Source organism: Spinacia oleracea, chromosome 2 (genome assembly GCF_020520425.1).
Source record: "Spinacia oleracea cultivar Varoflay chromosome 2, BTI_SOV_V1, whole genome shotgun sequence".
NCBI classification, from domain to species: domain Eukaryota; kingdom Viridiplantae; phylum Streptophyta; class Magnoliopsida; order Caryophyllales; family Amaranthaceae; genus Spinacia; species Spinacia oleracea.
The window spans coordinates 3126556-3154554 of NC_079488.1; the positions used below are offsets into that span (position 1 = coordinate 3126556).

At 37.3% G+C, this 27999-nt stretch overlaps 1 protein-coding gene across 1 annotated transcript; it reads left to right on the forward strand.

Moving 5' to 3' along the window:
• Positions 1–1561: 1561 nt before the first annotated feature.
• On the forward strand, positions 1562–26104 carry LOC110779239 (ABC transporter B family member 25, mitochondrial). Its single transcript, XM_056836391.1, has 20 exons — positions 1562–1886; positions 10472–10690; positions 11187–11373; positions 11537–11598; positions 11761–11804; positions 12033–12135; positions 12271–12378; positions 15540–15623; positions 15999–16059; positions 18227–18372; positions 18460–18576; positions 18678–18763; positions 19822–19910; positions 20341–20396; positions 21184–21264; positions 21354–21419; positions 21489–21581; positions 22659–22723; positions 23482–23617; positions 25625–26104. The coding sequence occupies exons 1-20, from the start codon at positions 1662–1664 to the stop codon at positions 25760–25762; spliced, it is 2166 nt and encodes a 721-aa protein (XP_056692369.1). The 5' UTR covers positions 1562–1661; the 3' UTR covers positions 25763–26104.
• The last annotated feature ends 1895 nt before the right edge of the window (positions 26105–27999 follow it).

Here is a 27999-nt window from a genome sequence, read left to right on the forward strand (position 1 = left end):
CCACCCAAATTTCACAGACAAATTAGATGCAACATTAACCTAATAATTAATACCCACCCTAGCTTGTTTATTATTACAAATATCACCAATTAACTCATACTTTCATTTGATAATGAATAAATATAACCTAAAAGTATCAGGTCAATTGCCGAATTTAACAAAATAATTATTGCAATATTGAATAGAACTTACCAGCTCTCAGTTGTGTTCGCCGAACTTTTGTTGACTACGGAAATTGATTATTAAACCCTCTCAGTTGTGGTCGCCGGTACTCTTGTTGTGATCGGAATTGGATTCTTAAACCCTCTCACTTGTGGCCGGAACTTATGGTAACGCCGGATTTTGATACTAACCACCTCTCGGCTGAGGTCGCCGGAAGTTTTGTTGTTGACGAAATTTGTATAACTATGGTGCCGCGGAAGTTCACTTCAAATTGATTCCCGTCAATGAAGCTTTCGATTTTAATTTCTAGGGTAATAATTAGTGCTAAGTTCTAATTAATTAATTAGTGCTAATTTCTAAGGGAACTAATTTTGGGGAGATAATTGTGTCTGAAAATATTAATTACCAATTTTTTTAGGACCAAAATTGGCGGGAAAGGGAAGGAGTGTGAAAATGGCGCAATTCCACAAAAATTTTCCCCCCTAATTGCCCCACCTTTGCCGCTCATCACCAAAATTTTGGACCAATTAGATGCAAGTGTATGGAACTATTCCATACCCCTTGTGTATATGTAGACCCTGTTTGGTTAGGAGCTGTTAGCTGTTAGCTGATAGCTGGTTTGACTAGCTATTAGCGGTTAGCTGTTTGCATTAGCTGATTTGACTAGTTGGTTGCATTAGCTGTTTGTGTAAAAGTGTTTGGTAAATTAGCTGATAGCTGTTAGCTGTTTAATATGGAAAATGACTATTAAGGACATTGACATACTTTGTTTCTTATTAATATTAGACAAATAGTTTATTGTGTTAATTTTTTCTCTTTATATTTTTCTAATAAACATTGACTAAATAAAATAATTTTATTTTTAAAAAAAATATTCTTAATTTAAATTTTGTAATTATATATATTTTAAATTAAAGAGATATTACTAGTAATATTTTAAGCATGATTGCAATATACTTCAATTGCTTAAAAGTACTAATATAAAATTTATTACAATAAAAAACGAATCTAGTAAATAGGGTGAAATGAAAAAGAAAGTGTGAGTAATGTTTTTAGGAGAAAAATATGTAGGGTACCAAGGTTAATAGTGGTTGTAATTATAGGCAATAGTAGGACAAAATAGTCATTTTCATCATTTTTCTCAAACCTCTAATTGCAAAAAGCTTCTATATTGAGCTTTTTCAAAATTAGCTGTTTCACCCCAAAACTCTCTTCCAATCCTCTTAACCAAACACTCCCCATTAACTTTTTCTAAAGGTCAAACCTCTAATTCACCCCCAAAAGCTCTTTTTCCCTCAAACCTCTCATAACCAAACACCCCGTAGCCTTTTCGGTTTAGAAAACCCCGTTTCCCGTTTCCACCTGCGTTTCCCGAAACACATCGCCTGTTTTTGAAAACGTTTCTGGAAAATCACTATAAAAACGAGGAGAGAGAAAGTTCACTTGTACTTGTACACCGTCGAATTTTGGGGTTGAGTTGGTGTCATCATTGTGTCAACATGACAATGTGGAGGTCTTCTTCCACTCTACGAGCTTACGTCACGCGAACACTTTCATCGCCGGCAATACGCCGCCGCAATTCGCCGGTGTATATTACTAGTGGCGGCGGTGTCTTTTTTGTAAACTCTCCTTTGATATCGCCGGCGGCTTTCGTCACTCCGACCGCTGTGCTTTCGTCGTCCGGTGGCATTTTCAGGCCCAATACTGGACTCTATTCCGACAAGGTTCACCTTCTCTCTATCTCTCTCCTTTGACTGTGTTTTCTATATGTTTGACTTTTATGAGAAATTGGGGTTTTGGATTTTGTTTGGAACTAATCAAAGTTGGTATTTTAGTGTTATAGGGTGTGATTCGGGTAGTTTAATTGGAATTCGATTGTGAATTACGGTTCTTCTGAATTTGTTTGTGCAACTATGCTTAGTTGTCATTGATTAGTTGTTGCTTTTGATTATTCATCTGCAAAATGAAGCAAATAGAATGCAATTGGGATCGATCGAGGTTTGTTGGTGATGATTCGATTCGTTGATTGAACTGCTGGTTTGCTGAATTATTAGGATTGTATAGTACAATGGTTTTAATCATGTGACAAAGATACATGCTTTTACATGTTAACTGGTTAGGAGTATAATATAACACGGAAAGTAAGCTAATGGCTACTGGTTTTTCGTGCATTAAGTTAAAGGTGAAATCATTTCGTTGATTGAACGGCTGGTTTATGATATGGGGTATCTACAAATGAATTAAACTGAGTGCATTTTGAATCGATGTTGGTTATGGGTCGATTCGTTGATTCGATTCGTTGATTGAACTGCTGGTTTGCTGAATTATCAGGATTGTATAGTATTAAATGGTTTTAAACATGTGATAAAGATACATGCTTTTACATGTTAACTGGTTAAGAGTATAACATACCACGGAAAGTAAGCTAATGGCTACTGGTTTTTCGTGCATTAAGTTAAAGGTGATTCGATTCGTTGATTGAACTGCTGGTTTTTGATTGGGGGTATCTACAAATGAAGCAAACTGAGTGCAATTCAAATCGATGTTGGTTATGAGTCGATTCGTTGATCGAACAGCTGGTTTGCTGAATTATCAGGATTGTATAGTATTAAATGGTTTTCACTTTTAAATTTTTAATCATGTGATAAAGATACATGCTTTTACATGTTATCTGGTTAAGAGTATAACATAACGCGGAAAGTAAGCTAATGGCTACTGTTTGTTTGTGCATTAAGTTAAAGACGTAAAGGTGATTATGGGAGATGGTGCTACTGCCGAATAACATTTTCCGCTAGTATTTTGGGCATAACAAAAGAAAAATCTCTTTTACAATTGGAAGGAGAAAAAAGGAAGTTGGAGAAATTAGATACAGTAAGGAACTAAGGGAGGGGGGAGGGGAATGTCAGAAAAAGAGCTCAGCAAAATCAGTAGATAATTAGAAATAATATGGTTGACAATGTGGGCCAAATAGTTTAATGTATTTGTGAAGTTGTGACGTGTTATGAACACTGTCTTAGAAGCAAAATTCGCCCCTACTATGGTGCAATCGCAATGGCGTTGCCCCCCAAGATTTCACACAGCTATCTCCCTTAATGTGCACTCAAATAAGGGAGATTAGGAACTCATAATTATGCTCAGAACTAAAGAGAAATATTAGTAAAAGAGAAGGGAAGAAGATAGTTTTCTATGTGTATTTCTGGACAGCAAGAGTCTTCTTTTTAAAGCCATAAGAAAATGTAACTGAAGATTTCTTTTATGACAGAAATCTATCAGATTAAAACCAATGGAATAAACCATAAAATCTTTCTGATATTAAGGAGGAAAATCAGCTTTGGGGGCGTGAAATAAGGGACTGTTACAGCACATTAAAAACAAAGTGGAATAGACTTGTAACTGATGAGTTTCATAGTTCTGAACTCTCAGTTACAACATGGCCCTTTTAGCCTATACCACTGTCCATTTGCATTATATCCAACAATCCCCCACAAATGCAAAGGGAAATGAATAAAACAAAAACAAAACACAGTTCTGAGCATCTAAGTAGGCTTGATACTTAAGTATTGGTATCTTACGATTGAACCAACACATAGTGAAAATTGGACAACTCCTTTATCAAGAGAGTGAACAAATCTGGAACTCTCTTAACTAAGAAATAACTCCCAATAACACGTATCTCACCTTTAAAGATTATGAGTTCCGCGATAACCAACCAACAACGGCCATTAAACTTGGGATGCTTATGAGTGCTCTAGAAAAACTTGCCAAAGTCTTTCATAGAAGGTGGCCAAACCTTCACACTCAAGTAGGTGATTTCATCAAGTCTATCACATAGACCACCCATACCCTGGGATATGAAATCATTAAGAGCATTTGCTCATCCTCTCAATATATAGGCGGTGAATTCATCAACTCCGTCTCAATAGGACCACCCAAACCCTGGGATATGAATTCATTAAAAGCAAAGAGCTTAACCTCACAAAATGTACAAGTCATAGGAATGAGAAGTGTACAATATATGAGTCTTTCCATGGCTTCGTTAGTCCACAAGAAACCTTGTGTGAACAAGGTCGGGTGTCCACCATGAATTTCTCAACCAACGGGCTTGAGCCCCATTCCCCTCGACGTATCTAGGACAAGTCTTCTGTTTAGTCCCTTAGTTAATGGATCTGCTATGTTCCTCTCAGACCTCACATACTCCATAGTGATTACACCACTCTCTATCAAAGGTCTCACAGATGCGTGTCTAACATGTATATGTCTCTTTTTGCCATTATAAGCATTGTTCTTGGCAACACAAATAGCAGCCTGTGAGTCACAATATAGAGATACCGGTGGAGCAGGTTGCCCCCACAATGGAATATCAGCCAATAAGTTTCTCAACCACTCCGCCTCTTGCCCGGCCAAGTCCAAAGCAATAAACTCGGACTCCATAGTGGATCGGGCAATACAAGTCTGTTTAGAAGACTTCCAAGAGATCGCTGCTCCACATAAAGTGAATACATATCCACTTGTGGAACTCACCTCATCATTGTCAGATACCCAATTTGCATCACAATAACCTTCTAACACTGCTGGAAATCCAACATAATGCAAACCCCAATCCATGGTACCTCTAAGGTATTTTAACAAACGCCTAAGAGCATTCCAGTGGTCTCTACTCGGGTTATGAGTATACCTACTAAGCCTACTAACTGCATAGGCTATATCAGGCCGAGTGTAGTTCATTAGAAACATTAGACTCCCAATTATCTTAGCATACTCAGATTGAGACACACTATTCCCTTTATTCTTTTTTAAGTGAATGCTAGGATCATACGGAGTTTTAACTGGCACCACATCAAAACTGTTAAATTTCTTTAACACTTTCTCTACATAATGAGCTTGAGACAAAGAGAAACCAGTACTAGTTTTGGTAACTTTGACACCCAAAATCACATCAGTTTCACCTAAATCTTTCATTTCAAACTGAGAGGATAGAAACGATTTTGTTTCATTAATAACATCAATATGTGTACCAAAAATCAACATATCATCTACATATAAACAGACAATAACACAATCAGATCCAAACATCATTGAATACACACAAGCATCACCACGGTTCACAATAATCCAAAACTCAGAATGGTTTTATGAAACTTTTCGTACCACTGTTTTGGAGCTTGTTTCAACCCATACAAAGATTTTTTTAACTTACACACTTTATGTTCCTGTCCGGGAACTACAAAACCAGGGGGTTGTACCATATAAATTTTCTCCTCTAAGTCGCCATTCAAGAAGGCAGTCTTTACATCCATCTGATGTACAATTAACTTATAACTTGAAGCTAAAGTAAGTAAAGCACGAATAGTGGCAATCTTAGTCACAGGTGAGTAAGTAAAAGAAATCAATGCCAAATTTTTGAGTGAAACCTTTGATTACAAGCCTTGCCTTGTACCTATCAACTGCACCATCAGTTTTCTTTTTCCTTTTAAAGATCCATTTACAGCCAATAGCTTTGCTACCTTTAGGTAACTCAACAAGTTCCCATGTATGATTAGACATAATAGACTCTATTTCACTATTAACGGCTTCCTTCCAAAAACTAGCATCAACAGAACTCATAGCCTCTTCAAAATTTTTAGGCTCATCATCAAACAAATGTAAGCATACAACAAGTTCGTCTAATTCTTCCATGTCATTAAGTTCAGTCAAAAAGGTAGTCAAAGAATCAGAACCCAAGCTAGTTTCAATCCTACGTCTTTTACGTCTTTCATAGACAATTAAAGGCATAGAAGAGGAAGTGCGAGCAGACATAGGCACATCATGAGGAATAACATTTTTCTTTAAAGGGAAAACATGCTCAAAAAAATCAGCATCTCTTGATTCACACATTGATCTATCATTTAAGCGCATGAACCTATACGCTGCACTGTTTTCAGCGTAACCAACAAATACAGCATCAAAAGTCTTAGGTCCAACATTTTCCCGTTTAAAGGAAGGTAAACCTACCTTAGCTAAACACCTCCATACCTTTAAGTATTTTAGGTTAGGTCCGTGGCCTTTTCATAACTCATAAGGGGGTACTTTGTTTAACACATAATTAGCAGAAAGTACGGCCTCCCCCCACATGTTATCCGGCAAACCAGAACTTATTAACATAGCATTCATCATCTCTTTAAGAGTTCTATTTTTCCTTTCAGCAATACCATTTTGTTGGGGAGTGTAGGGAGCAGACAACTCATGGATAATCCCATTTTTCTCACAAAGTTCCTTTAAAAAGGTGGTTCCGTATTCACCGCCTCTATCTGACCTAAGTCTCTTTATCTTACGGTCCAATTGGTTTTCTACTTCTGCCTTATAAATTAAGAACTTTTGTTCTGCCTCATCTTTGGTTTTCAAAAGGTACACTTTGGTATATCTAGAATGGTCATCAACAAATGTAATGTAATACCTTTTTCCGCCTCTGCTTACGGTATTCCTAAAGTCAGCTAGGTCCGAATGTACCAATTCAAGTAATTCTGTTTGTCTATTTGTGACATTCTTGAAAGGTTTTCTGGAATGTTTAGCCTCAACACATATTTCACATTTGTTTTGGCCATTTCCAACTAGATTAGGAATTAAAGACATGTTTTGCAAACGTTTCAAAGAACCATAGTTTACATGTCCTAATCTACCATGCCAAAGATCAACAGACTCAAGCAAGTAAGCAGAAGTAGAAGTTTTATTAATAGACTCAACAACACAAATAGTCTCTAAGACAAATAATCCTCCTGACATGTACCCTTTCCCCACATATTCCCCATTACGAGTCGATACAAGTTTGTCATCCTCAAATACTAACTTAATCCCAGCTTTGTTAAGAAGTCCACCAGAAATCAGATTTCTACGTAGGGAAGGCACATAAAGCACATTATGCAATGCTAAAGTTTTTCCAGAATTTAACTTGAGAGATATCTTTCCTTTACCGATTACTTCAGCACTGCTAGAGTTTCCCATGAAGACTTGCTCGCCATTTGCAGCTTCCTCGAAGTTCTCGAACAGCTCCTTGTTTGCACAAAAGTGTTTGGTAGCTCCTGTGTCAATGATCCAATCTGCTTTGTTACAAACTAAATTTAGTTCAGCTACTGCAGCAATAATATCGTTCTGATCCTCAGTTAGGTGAGCTTGAGACTTGTTCTGGTTTTGCTTCTGTCCAATCTTTGCAGCATCTTGACGGTTGTAGCATTGGTATGCTTTGTGACCATGTTTTCCACACACATAACAACCACTGCCAGTAGCTCCTTTGCCATTGTTGTTGTTCTTCTTAAAGTTTGCACTTTTGTTATTCTGGACTCGAAGTTTCTGGTTGTTTTCTTGAAGTTTCCTGTAGCTTTCTTGTACCTGTCATTCTTAGGAACAGTAGATTCCACAAGGTTAGCTTTAACAGAAAGTTCATAGGGAGTAGAGTCCTTATCCTTTAGTCTGTTGGCTTCTTCAATCTTCATGTGGCTGACTAGCTCCTCCAGAGACATGTCTTTCTTCTTATGTTTGAGATGGTTGCGGTAGTTGGACCACGAATCAGGTAGTTTCTCGATTAGGACATTGGCTTGCAGCACCTCACACATCTTCATGCCCTCGGCTAGGATGTCAGCGACCAGATTCTCATACTCGTGGACTTGATCCATGATTGGTTTATCATCAACAATCTTGAACTGCAACCACTTTCCAGTGGCATACTTCTTTTTGCCGGCATCATCAGTCCCATATTTCTTCTCCAAGGTCTCCCAAACTGACTTTGCTGACTTGTTATTAATAAAGAGATCAAATAGGGCAGTGGTCATATGAGTGAGAAGATGACCTTTGACAAATTTGTTATGTTTTTCATACTTTGCAATCTGACCATCTAGATCAGAAGGTGTAGGATCAGCAGTAGCAGTGGCATCGGGACGTTGAGGGCAGTCTGTTGTGAGGACATAATCAACCTCGAGTTGTTCGAAAAAAATCAGGAGTTTTTGAGCCCACCGCTTGTAATTTGTGCCATCTAATGCTTCTAGTTTAGAGAGATCAGGAAGAGTTTTGAACAAGGATGAATCCATAATCTGAAATTGCAGATATAATTTTGCTTCTAAACTGTCAAAAAAAGAGCTCTGCAAAATCAGTAGATAGTTAGAAATAATATGGTTGACAATGTGGGCCAAATAGTTTAATGTATTTGTGAAGCTGTGACGTGTTATGAACACTGTCTTAGAAGCAAAATTCGCCCCTACTATGGTGCAATCGCAATGGCGTTGCCCCCCAAGATTTCACACAACTATCTCCCTTAATGTGCACTCAAATAAGGGAGATTAGGAACTCATAATTATGCTCAGAACTAGAGAGAAATATTAGTAAAAGAGAAGGGAAGAAGATAGTTTTCTGTGTGTATTTCTGGACAGCAAGAGTCTTCTTTTTAAAGCCATAAGAAAATGTAACTGAAGATTTCTTTTATGACAGAAATCTATCAGATTAAAACCAATGGAATAAACCATAAAATCTTTCTGATATTAAGGAGGAAAATCAGCTTTGGGGGCGTGAAATAAGGGACTGTTACAGCACATTAAAAACAAAGTGGAATAGACTTGTAACTGATGAGTTTCATAGTTCTGAACTCTCAGTTACAACATGGCCCTTTTAGCCTATACCACTGTCCATTTGCGTTATATCCAACAGGGAATACTTGTAGTTATTTCACTTATTTGGATGCCTTCATAGGCAAAAGATGACTCTCTTTTTTGTCTGGTTTGAGTATTGTTGCCTAGACGAGGTATGTTCTATAACATGGAACATATACTAGCATATAATTCACCACCTAATTTTGTTGCCATTCACTAGTGCACCACCATATAGTTCATGGACTATGACTTTGCGTGCTTCAGACGCATGGTTTGCAGGTGGAGGGGGATTTAGCAAATTAGGTAAGGCTTTGCAGCTTTAGACTTCGTCACCCCTTGCTAATGGGGGATCAATACTGTTGTCATACAGATTACACTTGTAGATGCATTTTGCTCACAAACATGGTGAGGCTTTCAATGAAAGGGCATTTGAAGTGGCTCAAGTGAAAAATATGTCATTTCAAAGCTTATTGAATAGGTGCCTTGTACAAATATGTAACTAGGCAAACCAAACAAACCAAACACAAGACTAGAGTAGATGCCAAGTTTATTTGATCACAAGCCAAACGGATTTACAAGTAAATTTGTGCCATATCTTCTGACTGGACAATATTCATTTTTCTTATACCTTGGTAAGTTAGAAAACCTCCCATGTTTTGTGCTTTTTTCCGCACAGAGTTTTTGATTCTGTGGGTTCCGTGAAGACCAATTATATGATGAACCATGTCTCTGTAGTACCTGTCTGTCTTCTTACTCTTCTGGTCTAGCCACCTTTTGCTACGTCACAAGTATGCCCTCTAAGTTATGTAGATAAACATAACTATTACCTTTTTTTTAGGAAACAGTGAACTCCCTCATTAGTATCCGTAATATAATCACTATTTGTGAAATGGAGCCAGGGTTGACTTTTTCGATTGTTACTTATTTCTGTTCCCACAGTATTGCTTGCATGTCTTTATTCATTATCAAGTGGTTCAATTTAAGGAACTTGTTTGCTTTGCGTGGGGGTGGGGGGGCGGTGTCCTGGGATTACCTTTTTACTATGGTGGAGATGTGTCTGACACATTTATTGGCATTTGAGGAGAACCAAAAGAGTTGTGGACCTTGTGGTGCATTTCTTTGTTGGCAGTTTTTTGGTATGTTTGGTGGTAGGGGATCCCCGTATCTTTTTCAGGAGCCATTTATCACTAGCCTTCTTTTTGGGTACAGTAACTTATTTATAGCTTCCTTGTGCTGGGGAGTGGGGGCCCAAAAGTAGTTGTCGCCAGACTGAACTTCGAAGATAAAATGGACTGTACACCTAAAACTCTAAAAGGGGGGAATGCATAAGAAAAGGTAGGCCTCTTACTCAGGGTTTCATTGTACAAATTACTCCAGAATAAAGACAACTAGTCCGCTGTTTTGCACTTTCTTCTGGTATTCCTTACTCAGGGTGCCTTTCTGATGTTTTTTTTCTGCGTCTTTGCAGTTTTCTGTAAGATACTTGTCTCATTGCAGACTATAGGAAACATCGAGCATTTTGCTATGAATAATATCTGCTAATATTAGGAATTCCTCCTCCCCACCCCCTTTCTCAATTGATCCTCTTGGAAAACTTATGCTGAATTAGAGAAGAAGATAAATTTATGCATCAGTGTTTTTGATGATTTTTTCTCTCCTATACAGTTTTCAGTTTCTAATTCAGTGTTGCTTTGCAGAGGATAAACCTGAAGGGGTACGCATTGTTGTCAACTTCATCTGGTGACGTAAATGGAGCAAAGCAGGTCGTCAAGCAAAATATTAGCCGGGATGCTAAAGTTGATCAAATTCCAGATATGAAAATGTTAACTACCCTGGTTAAGTACTTATGGTCAAAGGATAATCTTGAATTTCGTTTCAGGGTCATAGCAGCCTTAGGATTCCTAGTTGGTGCTAAGGTATGCTCTTATTTATCTGTCTTTTACTCCGTCATCCCTTATTATTTTCTACATTAGGGTTTGACATATCAAAGCTAGAAGCCTAGAACATAGGTGGGGCAAGTGATGGTAGATATATTTATAAATGGAAATGGAAATGAGTAAGGAGTAAGGACAAGGGGGAGGGAGGACTTAGGATTAAATGAAAAAGACAGGTTTATGTATTTTGTGCTGCGTGCATTGTTTGTATGCTATAGGTTCATCGTTTTAGGATTGTAGACTCATTGCTCATTTTTGAGTTGTGAATACATTATTACTTAGGTACTTAAGACTTCGACCTTACGACTTCTAAAATGATTTAAATCAAGTTTACAAATAACATATTTGAAGTTTTAAAAATTTGGTGAACATAAAGCTCAAAATAAAGTACTCTTGCTTCTCATCATTCTCATTTTAAGAGGCTTCTCATTGGATCTCTTACCTAACAGAGGTTTTGGTGGTTTTGTTTCTCTCTCAGGTTTTGAACGTTCAGGTGCCTTTCTTGTTTAAACTTGCAGTTGATTGGCTTACAACTGCAACTGGAAATGCCAACACTCTTGCTTCGTTCTCAGCTGCCAATTCATACATGCTTGCTTTTTTTGTTAGTCCAGCTGCTGTTTTAATTGGTTATGGGATTGCACGAACTGGTGCTTCAGCTTTCAATGGTACTTTTTATGCATACACTTTTGAGGCCTGTCAATTTAAGCTGTTTTCCAATGTGATAGAGGTTTTAACGGGTTTTCTATTTCATACTACGTATACTATCTATTTTGGGATTTTATTGCTATATGTTCTGAATACCGTAATACTTTTTACTTGCACCCGTAGAACTACGAACTGCTGTATTTTCCAAGGTAGCTCTGCGGACAATTCGTTCCTTATCACGGAAGGTAGCTTCTTTTTCCCTTCATTTGTTAGCGTGGCAATATCTTTAACCTTTGTTACGCACTTACGCTACTCGAACTAGGTGTCGATACGAATCGATGCCGGGCCCGGATTATGGGTTGGTTATGTCTACTTATTGATAATCGTTACATTTGTTGTTTCTGCAGGTTTTCTCACATTTGCATGACCTTGACCTCCGATATCATTTAAGGTATTATTTTCATTTGTTAGAATATCCGAGCTTGTTTATATACTTTATTCATGGTTATGCTTATGCCTAGTTTGGTAAACTCAATTAGATTTGTCATCCTAATTTCTTCGTTAAATTGTTCTGAGGATTGAGGATGGTGTTCACAAACACTAATTTTTTTATGCATATCGTGTTCAACTTTCTCCTGGTCAAGCGTTCCTCTAACATTTCTTGATTGCTTTACTATAGTCGAGAAACTGGTGGTCTGAATCGAATAATTGATCGTGGTAGCCGTGCTATAAACTTCATTCTCTCATCTATGGTGTTCAATATTGTACCTACAATTTTAGAGGTATGTCTCTGTAGATTGTATTATCTATCCTTCAGATTCTTTACATTTGACAACTTACGTTCCCGTTATCCTCTTGAGGTTCATTTTAGTCATCTACCAAAGAGACTTTGATATATTTAACCTATACTTTTTTAGATATCTATGGTATCAGGTATATTGGCTTATAAATTTGGAGCTCCTTTCGCATGGATTACTTCCTTGTCAGTTGCTGCATATATTGCTTTCACGCTGACCGTGACGCAGGTAAAGTAACTATGCGACTGTTATCTTCTGATAGATTTTGAAGATTGTTTCTCCTTGGATTCAATTGCTTGAGTAATAGTATAAGGAATCTGTGACACTGACATTATAGTGGCATATCTTTGAATGAGTTACAGCTATGAAACAGCTCAAATGTGTTAAGAAACTTTCATAAATTATCTCTATTCCCATGTTAAAAATTCCTGATGTATGAATACATGATATACCGGTGGATGTTCATTGTTACTGTAAAACTAAAAAGATGGTCCTTTGTAGGTATGTATGTGATGCAATTAAGATAAGAATAAGATAGGTATGCATTTTGATCAATCCTGTGGGTGAAGAGTTGTTGCCCGGTACCAAAGTCTATTATGAAAGCACTTTGTATCGTGAATTTATAGTCGAAGACGGTGTGAACGGGATTCTGGCTTAGCAAAATGCTATAAGTTATTGATTGACTTTTTGGATTCCTTGACTTATCTTGGTGCCCTTAGGACTGTGGTTATGCACTTCTCTTTTAGTAACAGTTCTACTCAGCTAAGAATGAAAGCTTAAAACAGAACCAAACTAATCAAGGTATGGGCTGGACTGATTAAGGATTTATAGATTTGGAATACGCATACGTAAAACCAAGGAAATTCATCTGCATAATCACCAAGGTAGAAAGGCTGGCACTCGGGCTATTTTCCCCGCAAGATATAGCCTGCTGACTTAAAAGTTAAACCCTTAGATTTCCAAGCATCTGTGAACAATAAGGTAGGCTCTAGTGTGAACACTTGTTTTTGAATATTAGATGGCTGCTGCTGCTGATACCTTGAGCTCCGTGCCTGCTTTTCTGTATGCTGTTGCTTTGCCGGCTTGAAAATCATGTCTTCAGACCCAAATCGGCTTTCGTTCTGCAAATGACAAAAAATAGGAGTTACATAGTAGGTTGGGAGACCTTCTTCCTTGACTTCTGTTGATAGATTACTGTTAACAAGCTAGCAGCTCCCATTACTTGAGTTTCCTGCTTGATCGACAGAATAGATTCACACTTCTATGACCTTAATTGATCTTCTTTTCGCTTTGTCCATCCAGCATTATGTCAACTAGTCTTCTTACTTGTCTCCCTTAGTAAATCTCTCAATATCTATAAAAGGATGTATGATCATTATGCTTCTAGGGGATATCTTGAGTATTCCTACAACACTACCATTATCCTTTGTGGATCCTACCATTGTGAGATTTAGAAAGCACAAGATGTTTGCAACCTCATCTATACTCAAGGCTGTTTCTTAGACCAAAGAAAAAATGTTTCAAATTAGCGAGGAGAAATTCTGAGAGTTATTTAATGTAAATTGAATAATGATGGGACTGAAGACATATTTTATTGATTTGTTTTGCTTTAATTACTTTTTCTATCCATGTCGCCTAGACCATCGGAAGCCTATTTATGCCTCGTTTTCCCCCCAACTCCTACATGGAAGTAATATTTTCTGCCAGCACTCTCTTTTACCATGCCATTAACTTAGGGGGCGTTTGGTTTGCAAGGGGTAAACGCAGGGGCGGATCTTTGTTATGGCTGGGGTGGGCCTGACCCCCGGCTGAAAAATTTTGTAGTGTACTTTTAGTTACGCCCCCCCCTAAAATTTGTGTATAATTGTACAATTACGTAGTATATTGCTTAATTATTTTCTACCGGCCCCCCTCATAAAACCGTTCAAGGTCCGCCACTGGGTAAACGGAATGACAGTAACAAAGGGAATGCCAAAGAATGGAAAGCAAAACCCTTCCTTTTCCTAACTTGTTTGGTTTACAAAAGAGAAAAGGAAACCCCATGATCCATAGCCATCCCTCTTCCCTTCAATCTAAAACCACCACTCCTCCTTCAATCTAAAACCACCACTATTCCTCCTCCCTTCGTCCGCCGGAACGCTGTCCCCCCTCCTCACTTCTCCGTCGTTGTTGCTCCCCTTCCCCGCCGTTGTGCCTGCACGTTCTCTCTTTCCTTTGTTTTTCTCTTTCTTCTCCTTTATCTCCATCTCTTAGATCTAGTAACTTTGTAGGTTTTTGTTTGCAATTGATGTTGTTTTTAGGGGGAGGAGGTATGATTTTCAAGTGGTTGAAGTTATTTTTGGAGAGAGTGGGGTTGTTTTGGGGGGAGGTTAGGGTTTGATACGGGTGGTTGAAGTGGTTTTTGGTGGTGGGTGGTGGCTTTCGTTGGTGGGTTGGTAGTTTCGTGGTGATAGGCTAGATTTTCGGTGATAGGAGGGGTGGATTCGTGGTGGTAGGTGGGTGTTTGGTGGAGGTTGGGTGGTTTTGAGGGAATTAGAGTAGGTTTTGGGTGGTGGTTGTGTAGTTATGGAGGTGGTTGGGTGGTTGTCGGAGTGGTGCTAGCCGAGAATGTTGTCGGAGTGGTGTTAGCGGGCCGGTGGTTGATGGATGTTGTGGTGCCATCAATAGTCAAGGGTGGTCAAAGTGGTAGTTAAGGTAGTTGGGTGAAGAGGACTTTGGGGGTAAAGATGATTCCTTGAGGGGTGTGGGGAATCATGGTAGAGGGAAGTTGGGGAATCATGGGGGTAAAGGGAATGATTGATTTGGCCTAACAAACAACTTAAAAGGGAATCAAGGTAGTTGGTTCCTTTTCCCTTTGATAAAGACCCCGAAGCAAATGCGCCCTTAGGCCTCTACCGATGGAATCTACCTAGGTGGGGTTCAAATTTGCATAAACTTAACCTTTCAGTTGCGAGAGGCTGTTTTACTGGAACCTTGTGTTAGATTCAACTAGGATCAGGTAGTTATTAGCACCTTCAGGGGGAAACGAGTTATTTAGCAAATATAGGAAGAATTAGAACCAGAAATAGGATAAAATCTGATTAATCAGTGTAATCAGTCAAATTACAACCACCCAGATTTTCTCCCAAGGAAATTTGGTGAGACATTTGTTTTAGTTCTTTGTGATTTAAAATCGAGAATATGTCCTATTGTGGCGCTATAGTTGCCAGTTTTTTCTTTTCTCCCGCATAATCCAAGTTATTATTTCATTTAAGGTTTTCAAGTTACTGTTTGGTGTCTGCCTCTTGTTTTTGAGGTGGATAATGTGTTTTTATTGGTTTGACCTCTACAATGATTTCTGGAGACTGCATCGTGTTTAATATTTTATTTATTTATGGTGCCTTTTGCAGTGGAGGACAAAGTTTAGAAAAGCCATGAATAAAGCTGATAATGACGCAAGTACGAGGGCCATTGATTCACTTATTAACTACGAGGTGTGTTTTCATGTAGTCTTCCTTTAGGCTCCGTTTACTTTGACGAAAAACATTTTCTCGGAAAATGAATTTCCCATTTTCCTTTGTAAGTTTTGGTAAGGGTGGAAAACAACTTTTCTTTTCAAAAGAAGGAATGCCGCATTTTCCTCTCTAATCTCTTACATTTCTTTTTCTCTCCTTCTATCCATTTCTCTTTTCCACTTCTATGTTCTTTTTCTTTACAATTTTTCTGGTAAGGAAACAAACAAGGAAAACTATTTTCCTATGATTTTTTCCCTTGAAAATTTCCTTTGAAACAAACGGAGCCTTAGATAATAATATTAATGATTTTCACTTCATTCTCAAAATCTAATTTTTAATGTTGTCCATTTTTAGACTGTCAAATACTTCAACAACGAAAATTTTGAAGCTGAAAAATATGACGAGTTTTTGAAGAGTAAGTCTCCCAGTTGACCTGTCACATTCTTCTATTTCCTCGGTTCTTATTTAGTTGACACAATTTTTTTTAGTCACGTTTGCCAATGCACATTTTTTATCGTTATTATCTTTAATTATGTAAAAGAAAAATTATAAAAGTTGATTTTTTGAAACTGTTTATCAAGATGAATTTAACAAGATCGCACATGACTATATTTTACCTTACGCATAAATAACAAAATCCAATCAAAGGAGGGTGTATGGATTGTGCCAAAGTCAAATTGTGTCAACTAAATAAGAAAGGAAGAAGTATATTCCATTCCGATTCCTTGTAGTTATTAGTTACTCCCTTCCTGTACGTCGTTGAAGTTGTTAGTTCACAAGTTATACTAAGGGAGAGGGGAGGGGGGTTGATCCGTTGATCACTTGATTATACTATTGTAGGCCATTTTGTTTTTTGCAATTTCGAAAATTAAAACAAAGGTTGCTGTGGTACAATATTATGTACAGTGTTCTAAGTTCTAACTCAATTGGTGGATTGATTTGATCAAGTTAGACACCATATAACTAAGCAAGACAATGTAAGGTGGGATAAGTATAAAAGGATAATTTGATAACAAAGTCTTTAGTGGGGCAGTTATTCTTACAGCTACCCCTAATTGAAAACAAATCTCACAAACACCTTAATGTGCCATTTCAAATAGCCTTTAGCAATTTTTGTTGACTAACATCCATTTTAATGTAATAAATTTGAATTAAAATGGGTGTTCATTTGTAATTACATTAGAGATGAAAATACCCTTAACACTTAGGGTGTTTACTGGGTAAGGTTTAGGTTGGAAACTGTTAATCACAGAAATTTTGTGGTGATAATTAACATTTTTTAGGGTTTTATTTTGGAGTAAGCTATGTTAGAATGCTAATCATTGTTCCTAGTATTTTAGTAGTGGATTAACATTTTAGGGAGTTACTGGAAAATGTGAAGGAGTATCTCTAAGGAAACGGAATTGCCCTTCAGGGTGTTTTGAGTTTTATTTTCTTTACAGGTAGCTGCGTGGATAGGTTTCCTACTTAAGGGTGTTTTCCAGCAAATTATTCTTGAAAGGTTACAATTGTTTTAATGTAGTTCAATCTCCTAGAGTTCTACCCACTTACGATTCAAAAACCACTATACTAACTGTAGTAGTGCATACAACGCTTAACTCTTAAGTGTTGCCAATAATATAGATTCAAAACTTGTGCCCACCCCAATCACTCTCTGAAAAGACAAATTACACAATTAGTTACCTTACAAGCTGCTTCTAAACTAAGCAAGCAGAAGAAAGCGACAATAATTTTCCAAAGTGTCTTGCTCAGATGTTGTGCCCAGTGCTATGATCTATGTTACTCAGATTATTTATTTTACCTCAAGTACCCATGTTGCCAAATCATTTTGGGACTAAGGCTTTGTTGTTGTTGTTTGTACCCATGTTGGATCCTCGACTCCCGGACATCGGTAATCAGTATGGACACTTCGACACTTCATTTTGGGCTAAAATCATGGAAATTTTCACAGTTTAGGCGAGTAGGACATTTGGACTCTTATCCGTATCCAATGCTAGCAAGTCCAAGTGACATAGGCTATGATTAATGTGACAGTTCTTTTTATATTCACCGAGCCACGAAAATGGTAGATTTAGCCTTAAGTTCCCTTGCATAATTCCACTTAGGTCAGTATGTTCTTCTAAAATTTGGCAGAAATATTACCTGTGATCTTTTAGGTTTTTTTTTTCTCTTTATCAAAAAGGATAAAATCAAGACTATATTAGAAATATATGTTCCATTTGTTTACTTAAAGCTGCTTTCACTGAATCTATCATTGTGCTTCAACGCCTCTTGGTTCCCTACAACGTGAAACACACACAATCTAAATCATACTAAAAGCAGTTCATTGTATATAAAGACAAATGATTGTAGATCATTCTTCTCTATTCTTCATCCAATACTTCATCATATGGATCTTACTTCACATCCAAGTTCCTCTTACTCGACATATTAACATCATTGAATATGTATGTTGAATTGTGGTCCAAACCCTTATTGTACCCAACTAAAGTAATTTCGTTGATCATCGTCATCTGAATCATTTATTATTCATATTATCATGATTCATGACACTAATTCTTGTTGAATTTCTAAAATACTAGGGTATGAAGGTGCTGCGCTGAAGACTCAACGAAGTCTTGCTTTTCTCAATTTTGGCCAAAATGTGATATTCAGCACAGCTTTATCAACTGCTATGGTCTTGTGCTCAAACGGTATACTGTCTGGGCAGATGACAGTTGGTGATTTGGTATTTCTATCCGAGTTCTGATGCTTGAATTATGTTATCATAGACCAAGTTTTCTGTGGAGTGTCTACTTAAACAATTAAAATGCAGGTTATGGTTAATGGCCTCCTCTTTCAGCTGTCACTTCCGTTGAATTTTCTTGGTAGTGTATATCGGGAGACAATCCAGAGTCTTGTTGACATGAAATCGATGTTTCAGTTACTAGAGGTATATTTCAAGATCTGTTGTTTGAAACTCTGTTAAAGAATATGGTCCAACGACTCGAACATGAATTGTTGACATCAGCAAAAACTCTGTTAACACTGCAGGAAAAGGCTGATATCAGTGACAAAGAAACTGCGAAGCCTTTGGAGTTGAAGGGGGGTAGCATTCAGTTTGATAATGTACATTTCGGGTAGGAAGAGAATTTTCATGCAGTAGCAGATGTGGTGCACTTTTACGTAGTTTTATGATATCTGTATATGTGTAACAGTCTTTTTATATGATTCTTTATTCTTTGTTTCTGTTACTTAGAACTACTATTGTTCATGGTTTCATAGAGAACACAAGTAACATACAAAAATTCTTTTTTCTAAAACAAAATGTAGAGTGAATAGGATAAATAGTGACGTTTTCTTAGCTATTATGCTTTGTGATGATGTAACAGAAATTTCAAAATCACAGTGCTTTTACACTCCCCATTATGTACAATCTCTGGCAAATTATTAGTTTCAGAAATGGTTAAAACCCTCTTTTTGGAACTTCCAACTTCTTTTTGAATTTTCAACCTGAAGTTTTCCGAATGGATACCATGACTATTTTGGCCCTGACGTCATGTGAGTAAGGTGCCTTTTCTGCATTTTTACCACCCGTGTTGAAAATGCTACTGTTTTTAGTTGTCGACTATCCAGTTTTATGCCCAGAAGAGGTACAGGTCGGGTTAGCAGTTGGGAGTAGGAGCAAGGTTTTGTGACTCTTTCCTTCCCTTCTGAATTGCTAACACCTTCTGGAATGCGTTTGAAGTCAGAACTATGGATTACGGTAGTTTTTGATGCTCAAGGTCTCAAGTTTAGATATGCGGAAAATACTATTCTGAAATTAGGTGGATCTGTTGGATGTTATGGAGTAAAGTTGCTGGGGTGTCTTTTTTCATAGGCTCATTTCATGGCAGTGGCTCTGCTAATCATGATTCTAATGATCTTTGTGTTATTTCAAATTTTACTTTCTACTTATATCTTCTTGTGCAACTCACTGTCAGCAAAATGTTTTCATATTAGATATTACCATATACTCCCCATTAAGCAAGTTATAATCCCCGTAGTTCCTTCTATGCAAATTGTGCTTATTCTGTCCACACTCTGCCGTGGTCAAGAATCTCTCTATAGAACCTTTTCTAAGATTTCGATGCTTTTTTTTGTTGTTAAGATTTGTTTGGTTGATATTTCTCTTATAAATGGTTATGGACAATGACAGTTACCTTACCGAAAGAAAGATACTTGATGGGATATCATTTGTCGTACCAGCTGGACGAAGTGTGGCTATTGTTGGCACTAGTGGAAGCGGTATGCTACTATATTCAATTATGTGTTCTCTGTTTTAATCCTGTGTTTTTTCTCTTGAATGTGGTTCCCTTCTCTTAATCTATATAGAGGAAAACTTGCTCCGGAAATCATCTTCAATGAGATGTAAATCAAGGTTGTATTTTCCTTGTTAGTAAGAATGTTTTGGGGTTGGAAATTCACTTACTAGGAAAAACTGACCTAGGATGGTAGTACAGCTTTGCGAACCACTAGATTAGGAAAGTTTTGTGAATATCCCATGTTATCTTATGGCTAAATTAGGAAGATTAGTCAGAGTTGATGTACTCCCGTTTCTTGAATCTGATTTGTATCTTCGTGATTGAGATATAACAATTAAATTAAGTACTGTTTTATCGCTACTTATTATTTTAGTTTCATATTTATGTTTCTGATGTTTTTGTAAACATTGCAGGCAAGTCAACCATTCTCAGATTGCTCTTCAGATTCTTTGATCCTCATTCTGGACATGTAAGAAGTGATGTTCATTTCTCTTTGATCACTTCCCAATGACATTTTATTGCTCTTCTGTGAATGGACTATTTTCCCCTGTTTACTTTCTGTTTGAAAAGTAACTACTATTGTGTCTTGGCGAAGTGCATCATCCCCTGTTTGTCCATTCATTATTAACAAGTCAACACAGGTTTTTATAAGGAGTGAAATCCCTAGGAAGTCTTTCCCATTATGAACCAGTGTCCTGTGGGTTTGTTTTGAATAGCTCACAGCAGCTTTGTGGGTAAAAGGAATGTCTAACCGCTTTAGTGTTGAACCTATCTGATTGGCTGAGTGGTTGATGGAAACGTGCAGCTGACAAGGAAACTCCGAACATGCCAAGATCTTTTATAACCTTGTGGATCCAACTTTAGAGTTTAACTGGAAAGCATGCTGCTATGAATGGGCTCAAAGGAATGGTTGAGTTTAGACTGTTATAGTAACAAGTAAAGCCTTTGTTTTTAATGGAAAGCACATTATAATTCAGTTTTGAGAAGCTTTAGTCATGCACATATCAGAAAGTTCATTTAAGCTTTCGCACATGATTGAACACAGTCGTGCTAGTGAATACCAAAGCATGGTAATCCAACTTTATCAGTTGTTGGTGTATGTGTTGGCTTAATGTTGCCTTGCTGGAACAAACTTCTCATTTATTTGTTTTGTAATCTTCACTATGAATGAGGAATCATGGTTTCTGCTTTATTGCTGCCTCGAATGTTTACCACTCACTAGTATTTCAACTAATGTATTATCTTTAATATGGCAGATAAGAATTGATGGTCAAGATACAAGTGAAGTAACTCTTGAAAGTCTCCGGAAAACTATTGGTGTTGTGCCACAGGATACGGTAAAATTAGGAAATAACTTTATGTTCCTTTTGGAATTCTGAGTTCTGACCAAGGCATGTTCAGTTGAGCAATTTATGTTTGCTCTCAGGTACTTTTCAATGACACAATATTTCACAACATCCGTTATGGTTGTCTGACAGCAACATCAGAGGAGGTCCGTAATGTCACAACCTTCACAGCTTGTAATGTGTAAACTTTCTGTCTAATCTTCTATTTGTATCAGGTGTATGAGGCTGCACGACAAGCAGCAATTCATGATACTATTATGAATTTCCCTGAGAAGTATTCAACTGTTGTAGGGGAAAGAGGCCTAAAGGTCAGATTTTTTTAATAATATTGTTTCAAAAATAATGCCCGGTGGCAAGTATTATAGATGAGATAATATCTGATTCTGGATGAGGCTCTAAGCTCTGGTTAGCTGTTTTCTTTAGTCGTAATATGCTCATTATGGATTTCCATGCGAAGTAGTTGTTTTACAGTACATATATCTTTTGTTAAGGGGTCTGGGGAGGTATGTCCTTACTCCCTAGTAGATAAACTAGTAAGAATGTTGTTTTCTAAACACATGCTGTGACAGCATTATTAAGAAAGGAAAGGACTTTAGTGGAAAAGTAAAAACAAGAAAACAGTAGTAAAAACAAATTCAAGCAGCAATATCTGTAAAAGGGGTATCTTAACATTTAATAGCTGGGATAAAAGTCTCGCAGTTAGGGTTGCAGTGCTACAAATACCTTTCTTGATTTTATGGATAAATTGTTACTTAGAGGCCTAGGACTAGAGTGCATAATATTCTCCCGATTTAACTAGTTTGAACTTATTAGTTGTAGTTGAACTGGTTTTTTTGGCCAAACCCTGATTTCGTTTTGCTTTTTCTGGTCGTCAAGCCTGATTGACCCGACTCTTTTCCCGGCCCTTCGGCCTCTCACTTCGTTTCGTTCTTCTTTTCTACCCTCACTTGAATAGAGACACTCGATTGGCCGGAATAGGATTTCGAACCATAACGAACTAGGCTGAATAAGAATACCGGGTTGTGGTTGCTCCTTGTTCCTTTTGTTATTGTTCAATAAGGTACTCGCTAAAGCTCGAAGTTGAGCTTAAGAGAAACTTTCGGAACGAAGTCGCTTAAGCGAAGCTCTTAATAGGAAAGCTTTCCTTCCAAGTGAGGGAGCCTCGATAGGCGCTCTCATCAGATTTGAACCTTTTTGTTTTTTTTCAGGATCATATTTGAACCTACTTGAACTTAACTGAACTTGTTTTTCTTGAAGTAAGTAAAATAAGGTGAATATAACAGAGCCTTAGTCTGAGGGTATGGGTGATTCCTCTAGCCCTCATGTAGGTGAAACCCTCAACTCTCAAGTTGCGGTCTTCTTATTATCACTGTCCATGATTGCAGTTGAGTGGTGGTGAAAAGCAGCGTGTTGCGTTAGCTCGTGCGTTTCTCAAGTCTCCTCCCATTCTGTAAGAACTCTTTCTTGCTTTGCACATTTTATACACTTCAAGACACCATTTCTGCTTGCGTATTTACTCTATGATGCATGTAGGCTATAGGGATCTATTTTACACCTTTGCCAATTTTGCAGTACCTTAACTTTTTGTTTATATTTTGAATGAGTTGCTTGTCCGGTGTACTTTATTGGTCTCCTCTGACCCCTATTTTGAATGAGTTGCTTGTCCCGAGTACTTTATTGGTCTCCTCTGACCCCCCCCCCCCCTTTTGGTTCACTATATGAAATTCCTTAAGGCTCCGTTTGTTTCAACGAAAAACATTTTTGTAGGAAAATGATTTTCCATGGAAAACAATTTTCAAGGGGAAACATCAAGGGAAAATAGTTTTCCTTTGTTTGTTTCCTTACAAGAAAAATTATAAAGAAAAAGAACGTAGAATTGGAAATTAGAGGATAGAAAGGGAAATGTAAGAGATTAGAGTGGAAAATGTGGCATTCCTTCTTTTCAAAAGGAAAGTGTTTCCCCTATAGAAAGTTGATTTCCACCTTTGGGAAAATTGTTTTTCACCCTTAACAAAACAAACTAAGGAAAATGGGGAAATCATTTTCCGAAAAGGTGCTTTCCGTCAAAACAAGAGGACCTAAGTGTTCGAGTCTTTGATCTGTATGTTCGCCCGATTGACGTGTAATTTTCCCTCTTACTATGTACCACTCTGAAAGTTGAACTAGATGACTTTTAGACTGACAATATTAATTGGTTCATCCATTCAGGCTTTGCGATGAAGCTACAAGTGCACTAGACAGCACCACAGAGGCGGAAATTTTAAGTGCATTGAAATCACTTGCGAGCAATCGGACCTCCATTTTCATTGCTCATCGGCTTACAACTGCAATGCAATGTGATGAGGTAAGATTTCTTTTAGCTGGTCAATAAATCTTGCTTGAATTAGTGTCCTGATGGAAAGTTATATCATGCTCCCGGAAGTACAAGCATGGTGCTTTACTTACATTCGTCAATGAAACCTACCAATTAATGTTCACCAAAGTGAACTTCAAATTTAATTCTAATGATAAGTGATGTATCATGTATCTGCAACCTCAAATGAAGCGTCGTTTGAGGTTCATTAATGAGCTCTCAGTTGTTAAAGATACGTTTTATGTTGTAGTAGTTGTGAAATTAAATTTGATGAGTAACTAATGAACCTTATACTCAAATTGAAAAGTGAAAGAACCTATTGTAAAAGTAAAAATGAAAATTTGACATCAATATCAGTTACAAGTTTTATCAATAAAATCTCAGTTTTCAAATTGTTACTGACTTCTCAAACTCGTTGCTATTATTGCTTCATATACTTCTCTGTTCTCTCCCATTTCAAAAGAAAGGGTACTGTAAAAGTATCAATTTTTTTTTCCAATCTCAGTTACAAGTTTATCAATGAAATCTGAGCTTTTCAAATTGTTGGTAGTGAACTAGTGACATTCTCATACTTGTTGCCAATATCTCTTCATATGTCTCTCCTATTTCAAAAGAAATGGTAATGTGGTTGCTCAAAAGCTTGCCAAGCTTAGCTCTTTGTCTAAGTAAAAGTTAAAAAGAGTATAGATAGAAGATGCTCCTATTGGCATGATTGATGTTGCAAACAAGTACATTATTCTGTTGATTGAGGTTTAATTGAGTTTTACCTGTATAAAAGAAAAGTTCATTAATTAACCTATGAGGAAGCACAATGCATCATTATCTAGGGTACAGTAAGCAATAAGCATTATGTGTTCTTACTATTACTCTTTGAACTGTAATTTTCACCATTCACATGCTCGTATATGCTTACTGGAGCCTGGGAGTGGGAGGGCAGAGTGGTAAACCTAAAAGAATCTTTTGAGTTGCCTTCTTTCTTGAAGTTCGACCTGTATTCTCCACATGCAGTTTCGAGTATGAAACTCACAATTTTTCAAGTGACTACAAGTCTTCTAGAGTGCTAGGCAGTTAGTATTTGGTGGCTTGTAACGCACGATGATTAACATCGGCTTTACTGAAAAACCGAGTTGTTATTAAAGGAGCATACATATTTTTGTAATTAACTGACTAAACCACAAGTAATATGACAGATAATTTAGAGGAAGGTTGATTGCTATATATTGATAATTCGGACAAACACAAGAACTCAAACACAACTAAGCAACTTGAGGCTGCTAATCTCCAGTCTCAAGAGTTCTACACAAAACACAATAATGATTCTACTGCCTTCCCTCTCTTTTAAACTACACAGCTTGGGTGCTACGCCCCCTACTGTTGTGTCTCCTCTGCGTTTTTGTCTGCTGCTGCCGCCTTAATGAGGTTTGGCCACATTCTCTGCTGCTCCCTTTTGTCCTCTTCTGGTGTAGGTTACCGTTATTGGTGGCCTACGCCAAGTCATCACAATTTTCCTGTAGTATTTGTCTATTTGATGCATTATCTGAGTAATATCAGGTAGGAAAAAACTAGTGTAGAAGGAGAAATCTAATTGGTAGAAGGTACACCCCGGTTGCATGTATAGCAACACGCAATCGAGTCGTTTTGTAATTTTAATCCTTCAAAAGTGCATTTTTAATGTTTAAAAGCACATATTTACCAATTAAAAGTATATTTTTACAGACAAAAATACATCCGCAGAATATATTGTAAAGTACAACACAATACCCAAAAAATAAAGTGTGTGCTTTTAAACTGTAAAAATGTGCTTTTAAATTGTAAAAATGTATTTTTAACCGCAAAAATGTGTTGTTAAATAGAAAAATGTATGCTTTTAACCCCGGTTGCGTGTAGAGCTACATACAACCGGGTGCACCTTCTATTTTGTGGGAGACGATCAATTCGCATGTTATCAATAAGTTGCTTCTAACTTTAATTACTTGTTGAAAATTGCTGCCTTTTCAGATTGTAGTTCTGGAAAATGGAACAGTAGTCGAGCAAGGGCCACATGAGGTTCTTCTGTCGAAGGGTGGTAGATACTCTCAGCTCTGGGCTCAGCAAAACAGCACTGGTGATTTTGTTGATTCAGCTATCAAGTTGTAAGCCAAGGTAAAAATGAAGTACTAGCATTTAAGCGGTGATCATTTGCGGGCTTGGACGGGTAGCGGGTCGGGTCTAGGCTTACTTTTTTGTCCAACGTGCCTCGAAAGACTGGCAGATCATATTAACGCGGTAAGGACTATGGAAGAAAAATGAATTTTCTTTTGCAGCTTTCGCAACCTTTAGTTTGTTGTACTATGTATAAAAAAATTAGTCTGTTGCACGAGGTTAATTTAATACTCAGTACATAAGATTATAGGAATTGTTTTTCAGTTAAAAATAATTTTCTGGGGGATGCGTTGATTATTTTGGTTGATTGGAAATTTAGAAGTTTTGCTTTGACTACCTACTCTTGCAATTTGCAATGATGAATCATGTTACCAATTTTGATGTACCATAACAATTTTTAACTTAAAGCTTTGTCTCTTCCAATTTGTTCCCCATGTCTATCTCAAACTCAATTGAAAGCTTTATATGGCCTAATGGGATAAGAAATACTAATTTCGGATTAGTTTTTCTTCTTTAGAATTTGAACGAATTTTCTCAATAAAGCGAACGATTTACGGAAGTATAGTTGTCCTAAAACTCATTTCTCATTTTGCATCGGAATGAAACTTTATTACGAATTCACCGTTCATATAGGATAGGAAACGAGGTACGTTTTTCTTTTGCTTTGACTACCTACTCTTGCAATTTGCAATGATGATTCATGTTACCAATTTTGATGTACCATAAAAAAATTTAATTTAAAGCTTTGTCTCTTCCAATTTGTTCCCCATGTCTATCTCAAACTCAATTTAAAGCTTTATATGCCTAATTGGAAGAGAAATACTAATTTCGGATTAGTTTTTCTTCTTTAGAATTTGAACGAATTCTCTCAATAAAGCGAACGATTTACAGAAGTATAGTTGTCCTAAAACTCATTTCTCATTTTGCATCGGAATGAAACTTAATTACGAATTCACCGTCTATATAGGATACAATCGAGGTTCGTTTTTCTTTTGCTTTTCTAGAGCATAACTGCTATCTCAAATAGCGGTTTTAACTAGTGAAACGGCTATTAACTGTCTATCAGCCACCAGTTCCTGAAAGTTTCTCATCATCTTATGGTATTAGCCTCTTGTCCCTAGTATTTATTGATACGTTCTACACTTCACCTGATCCAATCTCACTTAAGAGATGAGAATCAACATTGATCAAGTTAGAAATCATCTTATGGTATTAGCCTCTTGTCCCTAGTATTTATTGATACGTTCTACACTTCACCTGATATAATCTCACTTAAGAGATGAGAATCAACATTGATCAACCTAGAGATCCACAAGGAAGAATAAATCCTCAAGAGCTAAACCAATGAAACAATATGCTTAAAAGAGAATATAATCCAGCCTATACATTTTAGAGTATAAAGGAGGGCTAAAATAGCCTACAAGAAGGCAAAATTGAAATAACATTATTACTCAAAATTATGATAACAAACTGATAATAGCATTGAATACATTGAATGTAATCTTCTATGCCACGTCTCATGAGCCGAATTCTCCCTCTTTGTCTATTCCTCTTGAGTCATGTCATCATTCTCCTTTCTTGTCCATATCTGTCAGCTTTTCTTTGCACTCTTCTCGCTGTTTGGGCCATTCTTCTCATTGTTTTGTCAATCATAAGGCTGACCAGGTTCATGTTTGCATCATTCATTAGTGAGCTACTATTATTTTGATTTTGGAAATTGTAAGTGGCTTTTTTTTGTGCTATAAAGTTATACCATATTTAATTTTTTGACCATTATTTTATTATTCCTGGATTCGCCCTAGTTCCAAATAGGAAAATTAACGTTGATGCTTTAGTGGCTGTCGACGGGTGGGTGGGTATGGGAACAGTTGACCTAGTGGAACTATCAAAATTAACGTTGATGCTTCTCTGGCCGTCGAAGGCTGGGTGGGTATGGAACGGTTGCAAGGGACTCAACTGGCAAGGTACTCTTTCCGGCGTCGAGAAGGGTCAGAGCTCGTTCGCCGGTGGAGATAGCAGAGCTAAGGCTGTGGTGAATGCAGTTAAGCTCGGTCGAAGATATGGGTATTCAGAGGTGATACTGGAAACCTTTTGGTGATGGACAAATATGGGAAAGTTACTGTCCCCCACAAATATCTCGTATGTACTGATGGACACTTTATCCCTTAATTAATGAACTACTCCCTCTGTCCCTTAATACTCGCACCGCTTTTCTTTTCGGGTCGTCCCTT